Below are 27975 nucleotides of genomic sequence, written 5' to 3' on the forward strand. Positions count from 1 at the left end.
TCTGACATAATTTTAAGATGGTTTCATCTGCAACATAATAAGACAGGAAAAAATATGACTTCTGCATGGTCTCTTCACCCTTCCTATTTAGGCTAGTTTCCTCACTGAACATGGGAGCCTAACCCTACCACTGAGCCCAATAAAGTCCTCACTCTCTCGGGAGGCAATATGTGCCCCAGTCCCACAATTCCACACAGGAAGTCCATGCTTTAACATACCTAGTGATCTGCAAACAAATGTTTTATTTACATCCTCCTCTTCTCCAACCCCTTCTCCTGGAAAAAGCACCCACTCACTGTGCTCCACTGGGTGCAGGTGCTACAAGAATAGCTGCAAGCTGCCTAGAGCAGCCCTGAGCACTTTCCAGGCAAGGTCCACCAAAGAAAGGCTTAGGAACATTTAACTCTTGGGGATTTCCACTTGATTTTACCAAAAATTTCCTCAGGAAATTCTACACTCCCCTTCACCACCTTTACAGGGGAGAGGGATTACAAAACAACAGGGGAAAATCCTCAACACACCAAAATAATAATTTGATAGCATCTGCTTAAATTCCTATTCAAAGTTTACAATAGCCAGAAGCCACACAGTTCCTTGCTTTTCAACCACCAACCAGTCAACAAAGGTATAAAACACAATTATTTTATTGATTTCTTAAAATCAAATACTGCCAACTAGCATTACTTCCACTTATGCATCATTAAAAACAAAGGATCATTCCTTAGTATTTTTAAGTGATGCATTATATAACAAAGTTAGAACTTAAAATGCACCCTGATTAATTATGTAAACTGGTAATTTTTTAAAAAAGCATAACTAATAATTTGGTTCCTTTCTTCATAAAATGGAAATTTAAATATTTCTCCTGATAGTCTTGAGGTTATCATTATGTTATTAGTGCAAAATGTGGCACATATAGTTTCATCTAGAAAGGTGTGTATCCTATACACCTTACTTAAACAAAATGTGCATAACAAAATGCATACAGTCAATGCATGATAGAAAGCATGTTTCAAATACAAGGCAGCCCCTCAGGCCACCATATTATTTAGCTTTTACATTATCATTTATGGCATTATAGATTAATTATACATAACACACTTTTTTTTATACATTTTAACCCTGAAGAAAAATAACTGGTGCTTGAGAAAATTATTCCAGGTAGCCATTTGGTTTGTATCAGGAGAAAGTGAACCTCCAAGAGTTTACTGTCTGCCAGGTGGGAACCATTAGCTCGAGTGGGTAGATCAGATATGCAATGTATTTCACAGTGACTGTTTCCCACATCCTGGCAATGCTGCTCCTGCCAGTCAACCAGATGGTAAAGCACATCTGGAATTACCCTTGTATGTGGTTTTCCCTTTTTAATTTTTTCTTCTTTTCTGGATAAACTGTGTTGCTGAATTTCTTCTGATCTCTCCAAAAGCCTTCCATTTTAATTATTCATAAGTCCTTTCAGAAAATCCTCAGACAGCTCCATAAGTGGAAGTTCTGGAGATGGAAAATCCAAGGGAGGAAGATTGGGTATTGGAATATCCTTGGCTTTCCCAGTATTTGCTGCAAATTTCTGCCAGGTTGAAGAAGCTGTAGCAGTGTCTGAATGTGGTGGCAAGCTCCATAACTCCGACTTTTCTACAAAATCAGCATCCACATCCAGCTCCTTATCTACTGGACCTTTTAGAAGTCTGGCTTTTTCAGCCTTTAGTTGTTTATTTTCTTTCCTTAATCTTTCATTCTCAGCCACAAGGAACTCCACATGCCTCTTCAAATCTGCAATTTTGGTTGCCTGCTCCTCAATAATTGTTTTATCATCCTTCGGGGCTTTGCTTCCAATACATGGCTCTGTTGGCTCACTCTTTTGCTGAAGTAAAAATAGTAGTGTGTCTGGATCCCTGTCAAAAACTCCTTGAATTTCAGGGAGGTGTTTCTCTGTAGAAGGGCTGTACTTCTGAGAAAGAAGGGGACTCTGGCCCTCTGCTTCCTCAGCAGAGGGTTTGTGAGATGCTTGAAGATGGGTAGCTACGTCCTTGTCTGTGTTCTGAGCTTTTGATCGTTCTTCTCGCTTTGCCCTTTTCCACCTCTCCTGTATGAGGAGGAGCTGTTTCATGTGGCTATCCCTTTGTAATTCCAGTGATAAATGAGCCTATTTCACAAAAGGAAAAGTATAATTGGCAGAATTTAATATTGGAAGCTTTTTTACTGTTAATATATGCTATTCCAAGAGCTTTTCTGACTTAACACTTTTTTATATGTTTGCAGTCTAGTAAAGATTCAATATCAAAATAATATAAATTAGAGAAAGGTGTATTTTTTTACTTGATTGAAAGTACCATTAAGTCAAAATCCTAATATCAATAAATACTTCAGACTTTTTCTGACTGTTCCTTATACTTCCCCCATCTGCAATGCCATGCCATTTGTAATCAGCTTAAAATTAGAAATCTTTTCTCGTTAGACCTCAGTTCTATAGTAACCAAAAAGAAAAGTCTTCCTGTTAACAGAGATTTAGAAAGCTCAATGCAGGCAGATACCAATAGCAGGTTCTATAATATCAAAGACACAATGTTAAATATCCTATGATTCAGTGTTAAGAATCAAGTGGGTTTTCCCTGCTACTGATATCCCTCTCAGAAATTATCTCCTTATTTCAGTTAGACATACATGTACTAAGTACTTCCTAGGTACCTGACATTTTACAATCAAGAAATCAGAAGCCAGGTTTGGTGGCACATGTCTATAAACCCTGCTACTTAGGAGGCTAAGGCAGGAGAATCACAAATTCAAGGCGAGCTTGGGGAACTTACCAAGACCTTGTCTCAAAATTTAAAATAGGGCTGGTGATGTAGCTCAATGGTAGAGCACCTGTCTAGTGTTTTTAAGGCCCTGAATTCAACTCAGATCACTGTTAAAAAAAAAACAAAAAAGAATCTTTGGATAAAGGTATTTTTTAAACCTCAACAAGCCTTCCTCTAGCATAGAAAATAAAAGTCACTGGTGAAACAAATTTTGAAGTTAAGAACTGTTTAACATAAGGCAGGGGACACAGTGGTACAAGAAGCCTGTAATCCAACCATTTGGGAGGCTTAGGAAGATCAAAAGTTTAAAGCCAACTTGGGAAACTTAACCAGACCCTGGTCACAAAATAAAAAGGGCTGGAAGGATGTGGTCCATAAGTAGAGCATCCCCTAGGTTCAATCACCAGTACAGGGAAAAACGAAGTAAAAAATAAAGAAAAAAAGAATTGTCTAAGAATTCAAGAACAGACAAATGGGAGACTTTATATTTAAAAAATCTTCAACAAGCAGTTTTATCCAATTGGATCCAGGCATGGTGGCGTACACCTGCAATCACAGCAGCTCAGGAGCCTGAGGCAGGAGGACCACAAGTTCAAAACCAGCCACAGCAATTAGGGAGGCCTAAACAACTTAGCAAGACCCTGTCTCTAAATAAAAAATAAAAAGAGCTGGGGATATGGCTTAGTGGTTAAGTGCCCCTGGGTTCAATCCCAGGCACTAAAACAAACAGCCCAACGATGGTCAAATATGAGCTACTAACAGGATGCAAGTTTCTGCATGCCTAAAAGAACAGGAATGAGGTTGTGGGGAGGGGGGGGAGAAGGTTGTTTTCTGCATACCATGACATCAACAGTTCACTTAGTTTGCACATTTTACACATTTTTGATATAACACTTAAAGAGGGGTAAAATGCTTTATTTTACACACAATTCGAGTCTCCATTAAAAAAACATCTTTTTAAAATTCTGCTGTAAATATTAAGAACATGTCTTACCTGCTCAGACTTGGTCAGCTTCATAGCATCAGAAAGATATGCTTGCCAAAAAAAAAAAAAAAGGGAACATTAATATCATCCTATAATTGCCAGTTAAAAGATGTTTTGATATTTCTCATACAGAAAAAAAATGATCTTACAAGCAGTAATGCTATGATTAGGTTTTGGAAGGGTTTTTTTTGCTACAATACTGGTGAATGATCCCAATGACTAAACAGGGGTGAGAGCTCCTCCACTGAGCTACATCCATAGCCCTTTATATTTTGAGATAGAGTCTTGCTAAATTGCTGTGATTGGCCTGGAACTTGTGATCCCCTGCCTCAGCTTCCCAAGTCTCTGGGATTACAGGTATTCGATACCATAACTGGTAGGTTTCTATGCTTTAAAATCCCTATAGAAGGGCTGGGGATGTGGCAGAGAGGTAGAGTTCTTGCCTAGCATGTGGAGTCCTACATTTGATGCCCACCATCAAACAAAAACAGAAACCCTACAGATTTTACAATTAAAGAACTGAAGATGATTTCATTTGAAAAATCATGTTTAGAGAGGATTAAAAAGTAATAAGAACCAGGCAGGTAAGGAAGCTGAGGCAAGCCTGGACAACTTAGTTTGTCTCAAAAAAATATAAAAATAGCTGGGGATATAGTTCAGTAGTAAAGCATCCCTGGCTGGGTTCAATTCCCAGTACTTAAAAAAAAAAAAATTAACAAGAAGCTGTTAGGTACTTAGGCCAAAATAACTCCCATTTTGAAAATTAGCACCTGCCCACCCAGGCATGACCTTCCTGTTAGGCCCATCCCCAAAGACTCCCTAACTACTAAAACCATAGCAAAGGCACCAAATAACAATCACAGGGTTTTTTAGCTACTCCATTGTACCTGACTATATATTTAAAAGACACTCTTTTCCAGCAGGCTGCTGCACCTTGCAGAAGGGCAGCCTAGTAGACATTCTCTGTCAATAAACCTTTGCTTGAACTCAGATGTATGTCTCATGGATATTTGCTCCAGCTAACAAAACCTTTCAGACCAGGCGCAGTGACAAGCACCTATAATCCCAGCAGCTCTGGAGTCTGAGGCAGGAAGATCTCAAGTCCACAGCCAGCCTCATCAACTTAGCGAGGCCATGTCTAATAATAAAAAGGGCTAGGGATGTTGCTCAGTGGTTAAGTACCTCGTGTTGAATCCCAGGTACCAAAAATAACAATAACCACAACTCTCTGATCTCAGACTCAAACTCTGGGTGACTTAATTTGAAGTAAATCCTTACTTTTCCTTTTTTAGTTGACTGCTAGGAGTCTATTATGTTTTGAGTCTTAAATGCCCCAGAAAGCTCAAGTGTTGAAGGCTTGTTCCCCAGCTATTGGCACCATGGGAAGGTGTTGGAATCCTTAAGGGGTAGGGCTTAAAGGAAATTGAGTGACTCAGGATTTGACATGAAAGGCATATGTGCCCCCAGCCCCCTCCCCTCTCTGCTTTCCATTACCATGAAGTGAGCAGCTTTGCTCTACACCACATATTTCACCATGACGTTCTACCTTGCCATAGGCCCAAAACAACAGGGCCAATAAAACATTAACTGAAACCATGAACCCAACAAACCTTTCCTCTTTTCAAGTTAAATCTCTCAGTTATGAAAACCTACCACAGAAAATTGGTAACAAAAAAATAGCAAAGTCTTTGCTATGACTATACCTGATCGTGGCTGAGAAATCTTTGAAATTGGGATGGAGGAGGTGTCATGGCTTAGAGATGTTGACTACAGAAAGCTTAGAATGTTGTAAACAGAGCTTAATGTGCAATTCTGGTGGGAACTCAGAAGACCAGAATGCTGATAAGAATGTGTAAACTAAAGGCCAAGCTCATGAGGTTTCAAACAGAAATAAGGACCCTACTAAGAACTGTACTAGAGGCCATTCATGTTACATTCTGGAAAAGAACTAGTCTACATTTTATGTATGGCAAGATAATGTGAGGCTGAATTTGAAAGAGATGAACTAATTAACCTGGTGGAAGAAATTTCAAGGCAGTGGGGGAGCCCTACTCCCACAGAGCCAGGGAATTGTTTTCCTTGCGTTCATCTTTCAAAGTCTGCCATAGCTGTGGTCGAAGCAGGCCAGCTACTGCTCCAGTTGGTAGCAGACCTTGTCATCCATACAATGGTACTTTTGCAAGCATGAAGAATACAGGAGTTATGACATGGGATCAGTGACGCTCCCATCAAGACTTCAATCAGCATGTGGCAGTCACAGCCCCCGCCAAGTAGCCCCTGAGAAGGCAATGTGTGAATCTGTGAGAGTGAAGCTAAAGCTGCAATGGAGACCCCAGAAGTCAGAGATGACAGGAATGTAGAATGCCTGCCAAGGGAAGTCACAGGCAGAGAGCAGAGCCAGCAGTGAGTGGCCACATGCACTACAGTTAGCAAAGCCAGGAACAGGACCGCCTAAACCCTTTGGAGTTCACATCATATCACTGTGTCCCATATGCAGCACATGAAGCTACAGAACTTAGTATTTGCCCTGCTGGGTTTCTGTCTTGATTTGGTCCAATCCCTTCCTTCTTTCTGTGGTCCTATTCCTCCCATTTGGAATGGGAATGTCTATCCTATGCCATTGCAAGTTACAAGTATGTAACTTGTTAAATATTCCAGTGGCTCACAACCAAGTTTGTCTTGAGTCTCTCTAGTAGACTTTGGATTTGGACAACTGAGTAATAATGGAACTGTTAAGACTTTGGGGACTCTTTATGATAGAATAAATGCATTTTGTATCACGAGATGGACATAAGCTTCTGGGGGCCAGCAGCAGAATATTATGGTTTAGAATTGAATGTCCCCTTGAAGGCTCCTGTTTTGACGGTTTGATCCCCAACTGATGGCACTATGGGGAGGGAGGTAAAAAACTCTGTGGAAGGGGGTGTGTCACGGAAGGAAGTTAGGCCATGGAGGGCATGCCCTTGAGGGGGATACTGGACCCAGCTCCTTCTTCTCCCTCTGCTTTTCAAGGCCATGAGATGAGCAATTTGCTTCACTACACACCCTACCATTAAGTTCTGCCTCACTGAAGGCCAAAAACGATGGGTCTGAATGACCATGGACTGAAACTTCTGAAATTTTTAAGCAAAAATTAACCTTTCCTCTTTCTAAATTGATTTTCTCAGGATTTTTTTCAATGTCAAAAACAACATAAAGAACTAATCGTAAGTTCTATAAATATTCAAACTCATGGTACATTTTGAGGTTTATAATCCCAGTCCGTTTTCCATTTTGTGCTTCTATGGATTTCTTAATTTACTTATTTTCACTTACATTCTGTATTTCGTTGTTTCTCTGTGAGACATTTTAAGTATTTTTTGGAACAAGGTGGGGTATAAATAACATTAATAATGGATCTATTTCCTATATTTTGTTCACTATAAACTTTTTGGTATGCCTCATCCCTACATTAAGTCCCTTTTCCCCCTTCTGCAGATACAAGGCACTGCTTTCTGCCTGATCTTTATTTGTATATTTTAATGATTTTCCGATTTCACGCTTAGAAATGTCTGCTACATTCTACCATTCCTGAGATGCAAATTAATTAGACATTCCTTGTCCAAGGAAAAACAGGTGATTATAGTTTTGATCCAGCCATACTTGCCAAATTTACATTTTTTTCTTCACTTTGTTCTCGTCCTTTGTTCCTATATTAATTTTGCATAGCTTGTGTATTTTTCTTTGTTAACATTTAAATCTGTTGAGATGTTCTATCTGCTCTGCTACTGTTCGGATTCACTGTGGATGAATTTTCTTAGTTATTCCCATCTACCTGCATACATTTTATCTCCTTGTCTGAACTACACTTCGCTTTATCCACTTCCTTTTTTGGTACCAGGTATCAAACCAAAGGGCACTTACAACTACTGAACCACATCCCCAGCTCTTATTTTTATTTTATTTAGAGACAAGGCCTTGCTGAGTTGCTTAGGGCCTCACTTTTGCTGAGGCTGGCTTTGAACTGGCAATCCTCCAGTCTCAGCCTCCTGAGCTGCTGGAATTACAGCTGCGTGCCACAGCACCAGCTGTTTTATCTACTTTCTTACCAAATAAAATAGCTTTTGCAAAACTAAGGAAATGCCTCCCTTTGTAGAGTCTTAAAACAGTATAATGCAGCGGTGCATACCTATAATCCCACCAGTTAGGGAGGCTGAGGCAGGAGAATTAGGAGTTCAAAGTTAGCCTCAGCAATTCAGTATAAGGCCCTAAGCAACTCTGAGATCCTGTCTCAAATCAAACAATGGCTAAGGATATAGCCAAGTGATGAAGTGCCCCTGGGTTAAGTCCCAAGTAAATAAGTAATAAAAAAATAAAAATAAATCTCAACTGGGCACTGGAGGCGAGGGCCACATGGGGTATAAGATATTGAAACCTGGGGCACTTAACCATTGAGCCACATCCCAGCCTTTTATTTTTAATTTTGAGACAGGGCCTTGTTAATTTATTAGGGCCTCCCTCATTGCTGAGGCTGGCTTTGAATTTGCAATCCTCAACTCAGCCTCCCAAGTCACTGGAATTATAAGCATGTGCCACATGCCTGTTTTCTACTTGGCATTTTTAAAGGTTATTTTAGAAGGGGGAAAAAAAAAAACCTTTCAATCTGATTGCATAGTGATAGATTTCCTCCACAAATTAAAAACTGGAACAAATGCTCACCAAGAGAAATTTGGGAAAAGAATAGGTATCTCAGGGAAAAAAAAACTAACAATTCTAATTAAACTGCTTCCTCCAAATATGAAACAAAGGCAAATTGAACCCCTATAATCCCAGAGACTGGGGAGGCTGAGGCAGGAGACTCACAAGTTCAGAGCCAGCCCCAGCAACTTAGTGAAGCCCTAAGCAACTCAAGGAGACCCTGTCTCAAAATATAAAAAGGGATGAGGATGTGGCTCAGTAGTTCATAGGCAACTTCAATCCCAGGTACCAAAACAAACAAAAAAAATCTGTTGTGAATAAGTCAATTTAGAAAATAATGAGGGGCTGGGGATGTGGCTCAAGCGGTAGCGCGCTCGCCTGGCATGCGTGCAGCCCGGGTTCGATCCTCAGCATCACATACCAACAAAGATGTTGTGTCCGCCAAGAACTAAAAAATAAATATTAAAAATTCACTCTCTCTCTCTCTTAAAAAAAAAAAAACACAAAGATGTTGTGTCCACCGAGAACTAAAAAATAAATATTAAAAATTCTCTCTCTCTCCTCTCTCACTCTTTAAAAAAAAAAAGAAAGAAAGAAAGAAAATAATGAGCTCTGGGGCTGGGGATGTGGCTCAAGCGGTAGCGCGCTTGCCTGGCACGCGTACAGCCCGGGTTCGATCCTCAGCACCACATACAAAGATGTTGTGTATGCCAAATACTAAAAAATAAATATCAAAATTCTCTTTCTAAAAAAAAAAAAAAACAAAACAATGAGCTCATTCCAACACATCAATTTTGCAACTCTAAAACATAACACATGGCTATTTTCTTTGATATTTTTTAATTGTAGGTGGACACAATACCTTTATTTTATTTATTTATTTTTATGTGGTGCTGAGGATCGAACCCAGTGCCTCACACATGCCAGAGGAGTGTGCTACCATTGGGCCATAAAACCAAGTCGAAACTCCAAATCAGCCCAGTTGGATTTACTAATCACATTAAGTTCTATCTCCATGATTAAAGCTAATATGATTGAACAGGCTATCATCTTTTTTAACCTAAGAATGTCACAGAATTAGACTAGGTCAGGGTGATATTTGAAGCCCTACAGCAGTTTCAATTATTCAAAAATCAGGTTAGGATGAATGCAAGTTTTTTTTCCCTTTATTTATTCAGTTAGCTGGATTTTTTGGTTTTGTTGTTGTTGTTTAGGTACTGGGAAGTGAACCCAGAAGCATCTCAACCACTGAGCTACATCCCCAGTGCTTTCTCAGTTTTTATTTTGAGACAGGGTTGAAGTTGCTTAGGGCCTTGCTATGTTGCTGAGGCTGGCCCGGAACTTGCAACCCTCCTCCCCAAGTCTATCAAATTGCTGGGATTACGGATGTGTGCTTATGGAACTCATATGTAACATGACTTAAACAGTTAAACAATATGTTGCTTTTGTAGTGACTAAAATTTAATAATCCAATGGATAACAAAATATGGTTTAGGAAAGATTTAACAATACTGAATTCACAAGAGTTAATGTTGTACAAAACCCCCATAAAACTCATCATAAAAATATACAGATTTATGTGGTACCTGCCATATGCTCATCCTGCAGCACAAATGTCAAGTGTTTGAAACCTAGACTCCTTTCAACAATATCTACTATGAATTGGCAGACTTCTTGCAATTGGCTCCTAAGTCTTTAGGAACACAGCTGTGTTCCTAAAGAACTATATACCAGGGTGCCATTTATGCCATCTTCATGTTTCAGACAGAAGAGTGGTTTACGAGAAGCTGGGAAATCCATCATATTTGAAAAATACTCTTAAGCTAATTTTCTTGGTGATCAGCAGTTTCTAACATGCATATGCAGGACAAAAAACACTACTGTTGTGATTTTCATTCTAAATAAAGTGGTCAGAGATACTGGGAAAAATAAATTGCTTGTCATTTTTACAATCAGTATTTCTTAAAAAGACAACTTACCCGCAGCCTTCTTGTGACAAGAAATAGCCTCTTCGTATTTCCCTGCAGCTAATAAACGGTCTGCTCGTCTGCTCTGCTGATGAGCCTAGAAGACAAACATCTATAAATTACTATTAAGTACAAAAAATGATTTTAGAAAACAACAACAGAGGTAGAGGTAGAACACCTACTTACTGTAAGGTGCTGGGTTCCATCACAAGCAATCTCCCCCAAAACAAACCAACCTTTTAACAAGATAAATGATATTATTTGTTGTCACATCTCAAATCATCATTAAAGCTGTATCTATACCAGGATCTATGAAAAGAGTAGACAGAACCTAAAACTACTGCATCTAAATAAACCCTCTTCCAGTTAATACCTGGTACTTCAATGACCCACATTCTTCCACTCCAGAGGTTAACTAGAAAGAGTCACAATTACAGTCTGTTACTCAAAATGTATTTTTAAAATTTTTAAAACTTCTTTCAAAATAAGAGTTATTTCATAGACAATTTCACTAGTCTTAGAGTAGGAAGAGGGAGCAGGGAGGAATAGACGAACTCTAGATAGAGCAGAGGGGTTGGAGAGGGGAAGGGAGGGGGCATGGGGTTATAAATGATGGTGGAATGTGATGGTCATTATTATCCAAAGTACATGTATGAAGACACAAATTGGTGTGAATATACTTTGTATACAACCAGAGATATGAAACACTGCTCTATAAGTGTAACAAAAACTATAATGCATTCCGTTGTCATATATGAATTTTAAAAAATTAATTTAAAAAAAGCTATTATCAGAAAACCACTTATCATATAGTAAAATTTAACTTTTATTATTATCAATTCATTCTTCCCTGTCAACATAAAGCTGCTATTTGTCTCAAAAATGAGAAATCTGTGCTGGGCATGGTGGTATTCGCCTATAATCCTAGCTCCTCAGGAGGCTGAGGCAGGAGAATAACAAGCTCAAGGTCAGCCTCAGCAACTTAATGAGATGCTATCTCAAAATAAAAAAATAAAAGGAACTGGGGATGTAGTTCAGTGCTAAAGCATCCCTGGGTTCAATCCCTGGTACCATTTAAAAAGGTAAAGAAAAAATGTCTACACTTGAGGCACTATGATACCAAAACCTAGTATTAAAGTGATTTTTTTTTAAATCAGATACAACTCACCAAAAGAACAAACTACAAAATTCTATAAGCAAATGACTTAAGTATCCCCAAATGTAAAGGTAAACAGATTAAATAAGCAATACTGGCCTTTTATTTATATATTTTCATGGTACTAGGGATTAAACCCAGAAGCACTTTACTGACCCACATTCCCCAGTCCTTTTAAAATTCTGAGACAGGGCCTTGCTAATTTGTTTAGGGCCTCACTAAGTTGCTAAGGCTGGCCTCAAACTTGTGATCCTCCTGCCTATGCCTCCTGAGTTGCTGAGATTACAGGCATGTGCCATCATGTCTGGCTATTGTATGAATTTTAACCACGGAGTCAGACTAAGCAAAAAATATATCAGAACACATAAATGTTTTCAGCTACCTAAAAATGGAAGGCTCTGGGGAAAAGAGAATATACATAATGAAGAAAACTAGTAGACACAAGCAGTTATGATTAACATTATTTCCCTAATGAATATATTCTGATAGTATTGTAAGGCTTTTCCTTGAAATCCCACAGACCCTCATAACAAGGAGTGGCACAGTGTAGACCTATCCCTACCAAGAATCAGGGGCTCTGGTATCAAATTCTTGCTCTCCCACTGAATCAGTTAATTTATTCCAACCTTCAGGGCCCATTTGCTGACCTGTAAAATGATTGATTTGGACCAGATCCATGGTCCTGAAGTTTTAAAGGGATTTCAAATCGTGAGCACTAGGTGAAGATGCAAATTCTGGGTCATTAGGTTTGGAATAAGGCTTGAGATCTTACAAAGGCATAGCTAGCTTTATAGCTGCTGGCTCACAGATACATTTTGAGAGGCAAAAACAAGATGCTATTTGAGATTACTGCACTCTAGTACTGTCTCTATGATCTTTGTGCCTTTGTGGACTCCAATCACTTTCTACCTTGTGCTATGGATATTTGTGCAGCTCCCTAATTAAACTTTAAGCTCTGATGACAAAATAAATGGTTACTTGAACTTCTGAGCAAGAACAAACAGTTCCCAATAGGTGAAGTCAGGACTTCATAGCTCTCCCATCTTCCCTAAAACTTCCCCATGCAAAAATCTAATCTCCAACTCTGCCCATTCAGGATTTACCTCTCACTATACTCTCAGATATAACATTCTAATAAACACTCACCTATTTAGGTTATTTCACACCTCAGCAAATTCTTTTTTTTTTTTAAGTATAGTTGCTATTAAATTTTTATTAAACATCTACCAAGTGCAGACAGGGCAGAGCCCAGGTTCCAACTCTCAGCTTGAACACTTTTATAGACACATGAACTTGGCTTTAACTATCTGCCTCAATTTTCTTATCTATGAGTTATTGTGAAAATTAAACTAATCAGCATCCCCTAAATGGTTTGTTATAATAAGTACCATGATAAACAATGAAAGTGGAACACACCTATAATCGCAGCAACTTGGCAGGCAGGATCAGCCTCCAAAATTTAGAGAGGCCTAAGCAATTTAAGAGAATCCTATAAACTTGGGGGGGGGGGTTAGTTAAAAAATAAGCCAGACATGGTTGTACACTCCTATAATCCCAGAAGTTGGGGAGGCTGAAGCAGGAGGATCACAAATTCAGAGCCAGCCTCAGCAATGATGAGGCACTCAGTAAACCAAAGAGACCCTGTCTCTAAATAAATTACAAAACAGGGCTAGGGATGTGGCTTGGTGGTTGAGTCACTGGAGTTAATCCCCAGTAATCAAAATGAAATAAATAAATAAATAAAAACACCTGGGTGATGTGGTGCACACGTGTAATCCCAAGAGTGCAGGAGAATGAGGCAGGAGGAGTCCGAGTAAAAAGCCAGCCTCAGCAATTTAGTGAGGCCAAAAGCAACTCAGGGAAATCCTGTCTCTAAATAAAATATTTTTAATAGACCAGAGGATGTGGCTCCATGGAAAACATCACTGGGTTCAATCCCCTGTACCCCTCCCCAAAAAAGTGACAACACAGTTGGGCAGACTACATCAAAGTACATTTTTTTAAAAACTAAAGATACTGCAGGAAACCTATTTTGGTAGTAATTTTCTTATTTTTAAAAGAATCATTAAAGATTTCCCATTTTAAAACGGATCTCCTTAAATACTGTTCTTAATAGAATCAAGCCATTAAAAGTAGTTAAGTCTAGCCAGGTGTGATGATGCAAACCTGTAATCCCCGCTGAGGCAGGACTGTAATCCCAATCTCAGCAATGTAGAAAGACCCCATCTCAAAAAAAAAAAAAGGGGGGGGAGGGAAAGTAGTACATCTATAAATTTTTATTATTTCAAAGTAAAAATTATAAAATTTTTTATAACCCATGACTCCTGTGTTACAATACTCATGTTGCCTTGTCCTCTAGACACCTAAAGAATCCCATCCAGTTTTTTGTTGTTGTTTGTTTTATGTGGTGCTAGAGATTGAACCCAGGGTCTTGTGCATGAGAGGCAAGCACTCTACAACTGAGCTACATCCCCAGCCCCCAGATTTCAATCTTAGAATCAGATACTATGTTAAATATGTCTCAAGAGGTTGTAACTAATGTGACATTAAGAAACTTGGCAACACAGGTGGAAACAGGTCTGTAAAAAGAAGTGAAGCAGTCAGCTTAAAGAGTCAGAGAATCCTGTCTGAATCTGAGGCTCCCTATGTTCTTAGACGGATGTATACTATACCCCTGCTTTTCCTGATCCTTTGTTTAGAGTCCAATAAATCATCCCTTTTGGCTTAAGCTGATTTCAAATGGGTTTTCATCATTTGCAACCAACAAAAACGTAGCAAATATAACCTGTTACTAAGTGGCTGATCTCACTAACAAATATTTTCTACCTCTACAGGCTTTGTTTTTGGAACTGGGGATTGGACCCGGGAGCACTTAACCACTGAGCTACAACACCAACTCTTTTTGCTATCTTTTTTAATTTTGAGATAGGGTCTCACTAAATTGCTGAGGCTGGTCTAGAACCTAGAATTTTCCTACCTCTAATTTTTCTACATCCAAGTTACTAGGATTTACAAGAATGTGCACCTGACTATAGGCTACTTTCAAAATACACATTACACACTGCACTCTTACCCAAAGAAAAACAGTATTATCTTCTATAACCTTCAATTTATAAGTTCATTTAGGGGAAAGTTGTATACACAAATGAAAAGAAACAAAATGCCAAAAAGTCCACAGAGGAAAATATACCATACTCCTGACTTTATAGTAGGGTCGTCTATTGGGAGTCATTCACTTCCCCTTCCTTTCTTAATCAATAGAGTCACCTATAGACAACTAGCAAGCATTATCTACAACCAATAAGCACTGAATGGACTACTCAGCATAATAAAAAATTACATTTAAGATACTCAAGTCAGGAGTGGTGGTTTCAATATTACAATCACTATCCACTCTGAATTTCAATGTTTTCATCTGTAAAATGTGAAATACCTCATATAGCTATTAGGAAGACAAGATAAATAATATACATAATGCCAGTCTCATCACTTAGTAATTGCTGGATATATTTTAGTGCTCCACTGTCTTTTCCTAGAGTGCTTCCATTAAGCCCAGCCTCACTTGTGACAGGAGATTAATTTTCCCTAGAATTTTCAGGGCAACAAGGAAAGGATTCAAACAGCCCCCTTTACCTTAAAAATTTCACTGCATATAATATGACAGTCACAAAGACTCCAGGTAAATACAAGGCTATTCCTCCTTGGACCATCATAATTATTTTTCTTGGATTAGAACCTCAAAAGCAAGTGGATTCATTTACATCAAATAAAGAGAACTGACTACTCTGGAGGGAAGCTCAGTTACTCAAGAAACATTCCCCCAACGCTTAGAGACAAACACATAGAAAACATTTTGACCTGCCTTTGTAGCACAGGTGAGTAAATCATGACCAATGGTCATATGTAAATTAAAACCTGACATCATCTCCCAAACTGGCAGTAAACAAACCCAAGAACTAGAAATGATCTCATATAAATTTTTTCCAGTACTGGAAAACTAAAAACTCTCTACCAGTCCTTTCCCCCAATTTTATAAAATTTTAAGATAAGGTCTTCCTAAATTATCAAGCCTAGCTTAAGAAACCTCAACCTCTCAAATTGCTTGGATTACAGTAATGTGCTTTGCACCATTTATCTCACATTAAGTTTTAACATCTGTTACCAGCTCACACTACCAAATTTAATGTATGAAATGAAATGCCTAAATAGACACTAAGAAATTTTATGTTACAATCTTTCCATATTGATAAAACAGAGAGGGAAACCCTCTGGGGAAAAAATAATAATAACCAGATGAAACAAACATATTCAAATTTTTTCTTCAATGGAAGTAAAATTTCTTTTATTTTTCTTTTTAACAACTTTGGGGGTAAAGATGCATTATCTGTACCAATTACCTTTTTTTCCTTGTTTTGGCAATACTGGGGTATTGATAGAACCAGGGGTAGTCTATCACTGAACTACTCCCAGATATTTTTCTTTTTAACATTGAGACAGAGTATAACTAAATTGCAAAGGCTGGTGACAAACGTGTGATCCTCCTGCCTCAGCGGACCAAGCTTCTGGATTACAGGTATGCACCACCATTCCCAGCTTGTTCTAGTTAAACATGGAATGACTATTTCAAATTTTTCCATATCTTAAAAAATTTCATTGTGAGAAATAAGCCTTAGAGCCCTTACTGTAAAACTAACAGAAAAGAATCAATACTAGGCTGGGATGTGGCTCAAGCGGTAGCGTGCTCGCCTGGCATGCATGCGGCCCGGGTTTGATCCTCAGCACCACATACCAACAAAGATGTGTCTGCCAAGAACTAAAAAATAAATATTAAAAAAAAATTCTCTCTCTCTCTCTCTCCCTCCTCTCTCACTCTCTCTTTAAAAATAAAAAAGAATCAATACTACAGCAGAGGCAATAAATGCTGACTTAGGATCTACAGTTCAATATAGATAAGGGCCAAGGTGAAATGAAAATAAGAACATTAATAGAGAAACATTGCTAAAAAAAGGTCATATCAAAATGAGTTTGATCCATATTTTAGTCAGTACCTAATAATACAATATATTAGGTCAATACCTAAGTAATTACTTAATTTCTCTCAATGTAGGTTCATCTGTAAAACTGGGAAAAAGTCCCTACTAAACCTCAAGGATCCCTGAGGACACATGATTATAAATCCATGTAATGATAATCCTGTAATAAGTCCTTATACAATGAACTTGGACAATACTAGAATGTCTTTAGCAAAATTTTGACAGAGGCCTTTCAATTGTACTTAGTAACACAATTTTTTGTTTTGTTTGGTACCAGAGACTGAACCCAGGGGCACTTAACCACTGAGCCACATCCTTTTTATTTTGGAGAGGTACTGGGGATGAACTCAGGGACACTGAGCCTTATTTTGTATTCTATTTAGAGATAGAATGACTCTGTCTCTAAATAAAATTACAAAAAAGGGCTGGGGATATGGCTCAGTGGTTACGTGCCCCCACTAATTTTTCCGACCCTGTGCTCTATCTACCACAATCACCAGTTTCAGTCTTCTCCTAAGCCATGACACACCTGTAGAGCAGCTGACTGAGACTATGTGGCACACTGCAGCCAAATAAAGTAAGCTAACTGGAACTGAACCAATGGTCATTTTACACTTGAACTTTGAAGCACTTTGTAAATGGCTGGTTATTTCTAATAATACCCCTATTAAGTTTCAGTATTGAGTCACCCAAGTTTCATTGCAAAATATGTCACCTTAAAACAAGAAAGATACAAGACAGTTTTCTGGCTTTAAAAAACTCCCTAAGGTAGTCCAAAGTTTTTAAGGGTAAACAACAAAGGGAGTAGGGGGCGGGAGAGAGGCCAAAGTAATAAAACTGGAAGAGTTTCCTCAGAACAGCTAACCTGCCACGGCCAAGTTGGAATAATAACTTTAGATGATATCAGTGACTTTGAACCATAGCTGTGGGTTAGCTTCTTAGGCTTTAAAGCTCAACAAATTCAAAACTGTATAAGTGAGACTTTAAGTTATGGGCTTATGGTCTCATAATAATGGCTAACTCATACTCTACTATGAATCAGATGCAGCACTAAGTGCTTTGCACCTATTTCCTCCTTTAACCCTAACAAAAAACCTGAAACAGCAAGATCAAGTAATTTGCCCCAGGTTAGGCAGCAATTAAGTAACAAAGTCAGAATTTATCCAAGCAGTCTGGCTTCAGAAACTATTTTCCTAAACCACCAGGCTCCATTGCTTCTCTATATAGTTTGAACCAGTTCAAGGCTCTTCCATCAGTAGGATTGAGAGTTCCAATGTGAGAAATTAATCCTCCATAGTTCTTTTTCCCAATTCCACCAGCACAAATGAATTGCAAGCCCACGACTAAAGCTCTTCCTGACTGCAACCTTAGGTATTCTAAGTTTTATGTCCAATATGTACCCTAGATTAGAAAACTCAGATGCAGTGGCCAGTCTGGAAAGAACTGTTTCTTATTGCCTAAAAGACATTAGACTACCAGTACTTTTTCTGAGAACAACAAACAGCTTTTATACTTTTATGACGCCTAAAGTGATGAAACTGAGCTAAAAACAGGAACGGTCGTGTTTTTTCCCCAGCTATCCCTAATTTATTCGGGGAGAAGAGAGATTATTTATGAACCCGAACGAATACAATAAATAGGTGAAAGGAAAACTAGAGTTAAGGGGTTTTACTCCACCTCTCCAAAGTCGGCGAGCTTAGACTCAGGCCCCCTGTTTTGAAACTTACAATCAGCATTACACACCATTTCTGCCCTAGCCAACTCCAGTGCCTCCCAGGCTTTAGGGAGGCTGCTACGTGGCGCTTGGAGGCATCTCCCCCGCCACAGCAGAGGAGGGGGCATCTCCGGTAGGCGGCAGCCCCTCGCCCGGGGCCCTGCGACAGGGGGCGCCCAGAGTCAGCGGGAGCTTCTCGGAGGTGGGCAAACTCTGAGGCGGCTTGCCCGGAGCCTCTGTGAACTGAGGGCCTGCCTGCACCCCTCAGCCTCTGCGACTGTCCCTGCCAAGACTGCCCCCCCCCCGGCCTCAAGGGTCTGCCCGCACTCCGGGGACTGTACCCGACGCCTGAGGCAAAGGCTCCCACGGTGGACGCAATCCTATGAGCCACTTACCAGGTTGAGAGGTGCTTCCATTACTTCCATAGACCCCAGCGCGAGCGGCGGCCTGAGGAAGGGGAGCAGCGGCGCCAGGGCACATGGAGGGGAGTAAAAGAAGAGCGCGAGGCAGCCTTGGAGACAGCCGCCCCTCAGCGCGCCCAGAGAGACTGTGGTGGGCGCAAAGGGAGCAACCACCCTACCACTTCCTTCTCCAGCGCCTCGGGCCCGCCCCCTGCGCCGCTGCCGTGGCCACGCACGACGTCATGACGTCACTCGCCGGCGGCCGGTTCAAGGTGGGAGCGAGGATGAGGAGTAGGTGGAGCTCACGGAAGGCGGGGTGTCGGCTGATGTCTTATTGCAGGAGTTTTGTTTTGTTTTTTTCCCCACGAAACACCTTCTGAAAGGGTAGTCAGGTGTTTTGTGAGGAGGTGCAAACTTTTAGTACCTTAAGATGGCTATCTTCTCATTTCCTTCTAGCCTGACTTTTCTCTAAATTCACTCTGCTAAGCTACATCCTCTCTTGCTCCTGTGTACCCACCTTTATCCTGGTACCTGTTGATGTTTTTCAAAAAACAGATCTGAGGGCTGGGGTGGTAGCTCAGTGGTAGAGCGCTTGCGTAGCACGTCTGAAGCACTGGGTTCAATCCTCAGCACCACATAAAAATAAGTAAATAAATAAAATAAAGGTATTGTGTCCATGTACAACTAAAGAAAAAAAAAGCAAATTTGAGCAAAGTTAAACCATACACTGAACTGAACCACGATGGGAGTTAACGTGAATTATTCAGCAGGGCTCTGCCTTGAAGTTGAACACAAACTAATAAAATAGCATGTGTTACAAATAGCCAAGCATAATGATGCATTTAACAATTACATTCCAAGCCATGACACAAAATTATGTCATGAAATCCACTGACAAATGTGATTTATGCTGCGAAGATGGATCAGAGCTGTGATGGAGAATAACCAAGATGCAGTTGAGAGGTGAAGGAAAGTTTCACAGGAATGTGCGATTTTTCAGATGGAACCTTTAAAGAGCCAGCTAAGCAAAGAGCCTTTCCAGGAAAGGAAATGTACTGCAACTCTAAGCTGAAAAAAAAAAAAAAGAAAGAAAACAAAACAAAGGCTGCAGCATCTTTATTATGGTGGAGACAGGCAAAAGAAGATGTCAAAAGTAGTGGGCAAATGCAGCCAGGCATGATGATAAATGCTTATAATCTCAGCTACTTCAGAGGCTGAGGCGAAAGAAACACAAGTTCAAGGCCAGTCTGGGCAATTTTAGCAAGACCCTGTCTCAAAACAAAAAGGGCTGGGAAGTAGTTTAGTGCTTTAAAGTAGGTTAATGCAAGAACAAGTATGGCTTTAAATACCATCTCTCTCTCTCTCTTTTTTTTTTCTTTTTTTTTAAATCAGGGGTTGAACCCAAGGGTATTTAACCACTGAGTTACATCCCCAGCCCTTTTTTATTTTGAGACAAGGCCTCACTAGGTTGCATACAGCCTTGCTAAATTGCTAAAGCTGGCTTCAAATATGTAATTCCCCTGCCTCAACCTCTCAAGCTGCTGGGATTACAGGTGTGTGCCACTGCAGCTGGCTTTTAAGTACAATTTTAATGCATAATGAAGCATTTAGATTTTATTCCAAAGTGCATTGGAAAATAAGTGAAAGTGTTTTTTCTTCTCCTTGTTTTATTTTTTGCAGTGCTACTACTGAGTCTCAAAGGAGAAGCCCCTAAATGGACAGGTGGTACATACTTGTGACTGTTGAGACAGGAAGGAGTGTAATGGTCCACTTCATGCTTATTTTAAAATGGACATTTTTTTTCCTCCCTAATCTTGGAGGAAACCAGATTACCCTTCTTCCCCATCCTAAACCCAGTTATCAATCCTTGAGCACACATCTATCTCAGGAATGAAATAATTCAGGTTTTGGGAGTTGAATCCAGAAGATCTAAGAAATCTCCCAAATTAACAAGTGAATTATGACCCCTATTAGGGCACACCTAGAATGTACCCTTTGAATCACCTCCCAAAACCCTCTGTTCCCACTGATGGGAGACAGACTCTGAAAACAGAAGTCCCCTGTGTTTTTTCTTTGCTAACAAAGCAATAAAATTTCTTTTTCTTTCTTCTCAAAAACCATGTCTCATTATTATATTGGCATTAGGGACAAGGAACAAATTTTTGGTAAGATAAGAATGGCAAATTTGAGGTCAGCCTCAATAATTTAAGGAGACCCTCAACAACTTAGTGAGACCCTGTCTCCAAAAAAATAAATAAATAAATAAATAAATAAAAAGGACTGGGGATGCAGCTTGGTGGTAAAGTACCCCTGGGTTCAATCCCCAGTACTGGAGGTTGGGGCAGGGGTGGGGGGGTGGGGGGGGTGGGAGGGTGAGAAAGAGAGCACCCAAGAACTTCTGGAATGCAGGAAACACCCATGAACATTTGAAATGCAAAACAAGAAACACTTGGGCAACCCACCCATGCCCTTGGCCCAGGTGTTTGCCTGCAAAAAGTAACAGGATACAAGGACAATAAGCTAGTGCTAGAAAAACTGGTGTGAAATTGTGTAATGGCTCTGTTTTCTGTGGTTCAGCCCTTAGCTATTGCCCCTCTATAAATATTAACACCCCAGATCAATGGGTTGCTGTTTCTCCTTCTGAAGATGTCTTGCATTCTCCCTTGAATATCTATCTGCTTTCATAAATAAATTTGTGTCTCTGACTGGCGTGCACTGAAATTTTTTTCATTCTTGTATGCCAAGGACCCCACTTGTCTTGAGTCAACGTCCCCTCTCTGGGACCTCCTCTAATGACAGAGCCCCTCTTTTTCTTTTAGGTTCCTGGAATCAACTTGGAGCATTATTAGTATTGAACTGATCTTGCCTGGAAGCTATTTGTAAGTGTTCTTCTCTGCCACTTTAACCTTTCAAAACGTGCTGTATTGTAACAGTGGTCCATATTGTACTTTGAATATAACCCTGACTGCTCTGCCACTGTAACTTATTTTTAAAACAGACCTTTTTCTTTCTCTTCCTCTCTTCCAGCCCCTCCTTAATCTCCTCCTCCCTAATCCCAAAGGAAACAGGATTACCTTTTTTCCCCATCCTAGGCTGAGTTATGTGTCCCTGAGCACACACCCACTTTAAGAATGAAATAATTCAGATTTTGGGGATGGCAGCAGATCTCCGAAATTACTATTTCCCAAATTAACAAGTGAATTACAACTCCTACAGAGTTGGAATGTAGCCTTTGAGTCACCTCTTTAAAAGCCTCCAGTTCCTGCTAATGGCAGAATCAGTTTTTGGGATAGGAGTCCCTGTGTTTTTCCTTTGCTAATTAAGCAATAAACCTTTTTCCTTTTTCTCAAAACCGTGTCCTCATTGTTGTGTCAACATCAGGGACAAGGACTGAGCTTTCAACAACATGGTAGATCCAACCTGGCCCTGAGCCTCTTCCTGTGAAACCAGGTATGAACATTCCAGGTCCATAAGTATGAGCAAAAGAAAAATAGGACCCAACACATATACTAGCACTGACCCAGTTGAATGTTTAGATTTTTGCTCAACTGTTTATATATTTATTATTTACTTGTTGGTAGCAGAGATGAAACCCAGAGGCACTCAACCACTGAGCCACATCCCCAGCTCTTTTTGTGTTTTATTTAGAGACAGGGTCTGGCTGAATTGCTTAGGACCTCTCTAAATTGCTGAGGCTGGCTAATCCTCCTTCCTCTCTAAATTGCTGAGGCTCCTAATCCTCCTTCCTACCTCAGCCTCCCTAATTGCTGAGGTTACAGGTGTGACCACCACACCCAGCTAAACTTTCTTGGTTTCCTGTGGTCTGCATTTAATGGCAATAGTTAACCCATGTGTGGAGTATGATCTTCCACTGCAACTGGGGATTGTTGTACAAGGAAGAAATATTTTTCTTTGGGGAACTAGTTAAATCTCAGCTGTAATGAGAAATTCCAAATGGTTGTTTTATTGATTATTCGGTTTACCAAACAGGAGGTGGGGAAGAAAGAGAAATTTTTGGCATTGGCTCTTTTGCTTCAGGCACAGAAGGGAAGAGCCAAAACTAAGGGAGAGTCCAGCAGAACCTGGCAACCTAGACATTGAGCAGAGAAGGGTGATAAAACCAGAGCGATTTTTGCTGTTATTGCACGGAATGCAGGTTGGCTCAACTGAAGTGATAGAGGGGGTTTTATTTTTGTTTTTGTTCATCTCATGCTGATGTTTTGCCTTTGTTCTTGAAGGATTTGCCCTGCAGCCTGAGGGAACTTGAAATTGCAATGTTAGAAACACTGAGCATCTCCTCTTGGTGAGGAGTGAGCCATCTGCTGGTCAGGAAACCCTTCTAGCTATTCCAACCGGCAGCTTTTCCCACAAAGGTGGAAGAAATCTTTTCTTGACAGAACCAGGGAATAGTGCCTGAAAGCTACCTGAGCAACTGCTTCAGAGTTGGCCAGAGCTGGAAATGGGTTGAAAGCCTGGTAGATGTGAGTGCCTTTGCTTCACTTTTCTTTATATTGGAATTGCAAGGGCTTTGCCTGAGTTTCTCAGTAAAACAAATCACATTTGGGTCTTCATCTTCTCCCTCTGCTTCCTTTTTTATTTTGTTGTAACATTGCTGATAGTGTTCAACAGCAAAACACTAAACCTAGATTTTTATGATCCAAAATATTTTTGCTCTGAATAACATTGTTATTGGCCAAAAGATAGGCTAGGAACTCTAGCCCTAGTGTCCTGTCATTGCCAGGTTGGTCCTGAGGGGAAGGGTTCCTGGTGTTGGCTGACTTGGGTGGGCATGGCCAATATATATGCTCTGTCCTTTCCAGGAAGACCCCTGATCCCCCTCAGGGAGGCTCTTCTATCTCTACAGAATGGCTTGGCCCATTCCTTGCAGCTGTGTAACAGAGGTTCCCTTGATGCTTTGACTATATTCCTTGTGGCTTTGAAACTTACAAGTTGTTTTTTTCTTTTTCCTAATCTTTTCCCTGATCTTCTCTAAGCTTTTCCTTATTCTCCTCCTGATCTTCTCTCTGATCTTTTCCTCCTTGATCTTCTTTTCCCTAACCTTTTCCTCCCTGATCTTATTCTCCCTGATCTTCTCTTTCCCGATGTCTCTTTCATAATCTCATTTTCTCTGAATTATCTCTATAAAAGCCTCCTATTTCTGAAAATGGGCAGAATCACAGTCTTTGAGACAGGAGTTCCCTGTGTTTCTCCATTGCTAGCAAAGTAATAAATCTCCTTTTTTCTTTTTTCTCAAAACTGTGTCCTTGTTATTGGATCAGCATCAGGGACAAGGACTGAGCTTTTGGCAACTGTTGAAGTGGGGATAGGATATGTACAGAAAGAGAATTATGCCCTCTATGGATGAGCATGTTTCCTGGGCATGACTCCCCGCTCTCTCTGTTCTGCCTCCCTCTGGCCTCTTCTGAAAGTAGGAAATCCAGCATCTTCACCCTGATCAGGCCCAGCTGAGGAAAGTTCAATGTTGGCAGCTTCAAGGTTTAAGCTGCTGTGCTTCCACTTCTTCACCCAGCAGTGTCTGTGAGTCCAGGTCCAATGTAACTGTTGCAGGATGCCTGCAGTAGGTGACTCAGAGTGTTGGACTGGGGTGGAATTTTCCCTTCCTACAGTGCATTGAGTGGAGAAGTGAGAGGCGAGAAAGCCATCCTGCTGAGTTCTGTCTGGCATTACTCCCTTGTGTAAAATGGGTAACTGGGGGTGAGGCAGCCTCTGCTTGGGTTTGGTTATAATGTGAACCTGAAGGATAACCAGTATTCCATTTAATTATTTGAGAAAAAAAAGTAATATAATTTTCTTTTTGTCTTTTGGCAAATAAAGTTGTTTTTAATTTTAAAATAATTTAACTGCCTCTCTATATGAATATGTATAGGCTCCCAAATAAAATTTCCTTGCTTCCTTTTTTGGAGCATTGCTTTGCAGATAACTCTGCTGATTTTCTTCTTTTATCTTTTGGTCATGTCATACCTAGAAGAGAACCATTGCATTCAGTTACAAATCCACCAAAAATAGTACAGTTTCAAAAAAGTGAATTTCTTTGTTAGTGCAGTGGTGTATGCTTGTAATCCAGTGACTTGGGAGGCTGATGCAGGAGGATCATAAGTTTGAGGCCAGCCTCAACAATTTGGCAAGTCTGTCTCAAAATAAAATAAAAAGAGCTGGGGATGGAACTCAGTGGTAGAGTGCCTCTGGGTTAAATCCTCAGCACCAGAAAGAAATGAATTCCTTCAAAAGCCATTTTCACTCTAAAGTGGGCCCCAAAGCCCACAGATGAAATCCTAGTCCCAGTCCTGTGAAACCCAGAGCAGAGTACCCATCCAAATCTGCCCAAACTCTTGACCTGTGGCAATTGTGAGATAGCACAAGTGTGTTTTATATTGCTGAGTTTGTGGTAATTTGTTATAGGGTGTAGAAAACTATTGTTAACTCCTAGGTAATAAAATTCATAGGCAGAAATTTGTTGATAAATAATTGTCATGAGGTTGAGTACAGTGGTGCTCTCCTATAATCCCAGCAGCTCGGGAGGCTGAAGCAGAAGGATCAGGAATTCAAAGCCAAGCCTCAGAAATAGCAAGGCCCTAAGCAACTCAGTGAGACCCTGTCTCAAAGTATAAAAAGGGCTGGGTTTGTGGCTCAGTGGTTAAGTGCCTCTGGGTTCAATTCCCAGTACCAAAATAATAACCATGAGTACTGAATCCACATCACAACACTACTCAGTCCACAGTGGGCAGTGGGCATGTTTAATGACTCGAAGAGGAATTTCACAAGGAAGGAAATTATGACATATTCAAGTACACACCATATGCACTGATGTTTCAGAGCAACTTCATCCAGATAGCAGAAAAGAAGAAATGATAAATGTACACATTCATATCCAAATGAAGACCATAAGCATAACATCTTCCAGTCCTGTCCTCTGACACTTGATGTCATGCCATTGGCTCATGAGCCACAGAATATAAAGAGCCAAAACACTAAGGGAAGAGGTTGTATGCCTACAAAGATTTTAGAACTATTCATGCTGCTTCTCTTGAAGTTTGGGAAACAACATCTATCCCTGAAATTTGCCACTTGACTATTATATATACTTGCAGGTTTGTATCTCTGCCTATTAGAGAAAATCTATTTATCTCCTGAAACCACCAGTGGAAGGTTACAGCAATCCCTAGACCACACCTCCTGGGAACACAGTGGACATACCTATTATTGAATGATACAAGAAAAGCCACACAGTAAGTCTCTTCTGCAACTCAATAGCATGGGGCCAGAGTGCTTTGGAAACCCATCTAACAGCTTGTCCTGCTAAGACTTTGATGTTCTCTGAAGCTGCTCTGGAAAATGCAGTTCTTGTGAAAGAGTGTGTGCCTATGGGCCAACATGAGGGATTTACCACATGGAGAGGCTCCTGATGCTTTCCAGAGTGTAAGCCAAGGCTCAATTTCAGAAATTCCTTAGATATTATCACTCTAATTTCATACCAAATAACATAATCTTCTCTTTAGCATAGTGATACTCCAGTCTCTTCTTGAACTACCCAAATCAAAGCAGACTGGTCTGAAATGGGATACTGTTAGCTATTAGAAAGTCATTCCTTTGTTTGAACTATAATCTTTCTTTCCATGAATGCTATTTTGTATAAATCACTCTGTGTGAGCACCCATGTATAACTGATTCTTTTTGTGGAAATGTACAATGTGCATACCCTTGACTCAGCAATCCCCATTCTAGGTATCTTCTCTATAGAAATACTAGTGCAAGAGTAGAAAATAAAGATATGGGAAGATGTTCACTGGGCCATTGCAATAGAGCTCTCCCTAACTCTGTAATGGTTTAAATAAAATTAATCAGATCATCTGACAGGACCTCTAGACAAGGAATTCCTGCCATCAAATGGAAGCTTGATGACCTTAACAATGTTGTCTATTGATAAGCCCCTGGTTTGCTCATTTATAGAAAGAGAAAGGCACAGCCCCTTCTGTTCTCACTTTCTCTCTCTCTTTATTTTTTCTTTTTTCTCTCTCTTTCTCTCTCAGAATAGGAACTCTCTGGAGAACATCAGGAAATGGTCAGCATTCAGCTGAGTTGACAACTCAGCATTCCCTGAGCTGGCTGAGCCACCTCCTCTAATATGCTGTAGGAGAGAAAGTCCAAAGTACCTGTCACACATACTGTTTGTACATGGCCCACTGAATCCACCCCAAGCACACTCTCTAATATAGTCACAGAATATACAGGGCCTGCCAAAGGGGCAGTAGCAGGGGTAGCTAAGAGCACTGGAGCAACCAAGTCTGCAGGCCCAGGACAGTTCAACAAGGCAATGTCAGGAAGAGTCGGCAAAGGCCCTGGAGGAAGAGGAGCCAGCTTGGTCATGGAAGAACCACCGGCTTATTCACTTTAACAGTGTATGTCAAAGTAGTGGTGGTAGGGGCTGGGGTTGTGGCTCAGTGGTAGAGTACTTGCCTCCACGTGTGAGGCACTAGGTTCAATCCTCAGCACCACATAAAAATAAGTAAATAAAATATAAAGTCATTGTATCCATCTACAACTAAATAAAAATTAAATAAAATAAAAAGTAGTGGTGATAGGTGTTTTATGGCATCCTGCAAATATCCTTGGAGGGTTGGTAGGGGCTTCCAAGTTTTCCCAAAAGGCAGAATGAGTGTGGTGACTACAGAAGCAGAAATTAACAATGAGCCAGTTGAGAAAACTTCCAAAGGATCAGTAGGGTGATCTTTCAACCTTGCAGAGCAAAGGCTACATAAGTGAATGGGATGGAAGCCAGAGAGTTTCGCAGGCCAATACTGAAGACAGATAGAAAACTAGGCAGGAAGGGAAAAGCACAGAATACAGAACTCTTCTTGGAAGGATCCTCTACCACAGCATAGAATAAGGTAATAGTAAGACAAAGAAGGACAGTCAATGTGAAAATCATCTTCCTGCCAGTATTTAGCCAGCCATGAGATCAGTAGAAATTAAAAAAAAAAAAAAAAAAAAAAAGATCAACAGTTGAGGAGGCAGCTAACTCAGTCCTCCACTCACAAAAGCTTCAGGCACGTTCTTACTATGAGAAATTTTAGGACAGGTCACAATTGAGATCAGGATCAAGAAGTTGTTCTACAGCAACTTCAGATTCTGCAAGTAAGATTCATTAGGATTGGCTAACTCGTTTTTGTTGTTGTTGTTATTGTTGTTGTTGTTTTTTGGTACTGGGAATGGAACCCCGGGGCCATTT

General features: G+C 40.2%; 1 protein-coding gene across 2 annotated transcripts; it reads right to left on the reverse strand.

Moving 5' to 3' along the window:
• Positions 1-626: 626 nt before the first annotated feature.
• Positions 627-18958, reverse strand: Nrbf2 (nuclear receptor binding factor 2). Of its 2 annotated transcripts, XM_078041443.1 has the most exons (5): positions 18723-18958; positions 10611-10660; positions 10437-10521; positions 3790-3830; positions 627-2143 (listed from the first exon to the last, which is right to left on the reverse strand). In XM_078041443.1, exons 1-5 carry the CDS (start codon positions 18805-18807, stop codon positions 1436-1438), a joined length of 969 nt encoding a protein of 322 aa, XP_077897569.1. In that variant the 5' UTR covers positions 18808-18958; the 3' UTR covers positions 627-1435. The 2 variants fall into 2 exon arrangements, with proteins under 2 accessions (XP_077897569.1, XP_005339874.1); XM_005339817.4 differs by lacking the exon at positions 10611-10660 and having other exon boundaries at positions 18723-18955.
• Positions 18959-27975: the final 9017 nt, after the last annotated feature.

The sequence above is a fragment of the Ictidomys tridecemlineatus genome, chromosome 1 (genome assembly GCF_052094955.1).
Source record: "Ictidomys tridecemlineatus isolate mIctTri1 chromosome 1, mIctTri1.hap1, whole genome shotgun sequence".
Classification (NCBI taxonomy): domain Eukaryota; kingdom Metazoa; phylum Chordata; class Mammalia; order Rodentia; family Sciuridae; genus Ictidomys; species Ictidomys tridecemlineatus.

Excerpts from the sequence above, each read along its gene's own strand:
- Nrbf2 (XM_078041443.1), bottom strand. The coding sequence starts at position 18,807 with ATGTGCCCTGGCGCCGCTGCTCCCCTTCCTCAGGCCGCCGCTCGCGCT. Across the intron at positions 10,661-18,722 it reads TGGAAGCACCTCTCAACCTG|GTTGGTTTGTTTTGGGGGAG; the intron begins GTAAGTGGCTCA and ends TCTTGTTAAAAG. Across the intron at positions 10,522-10,610 it reads ATGGAACCCAGCACCTTACA|GCTCATCAGCAGAGCAGACG; the intron begins GTAAGTAGGTGT and ends TTTGTCTTCTAG.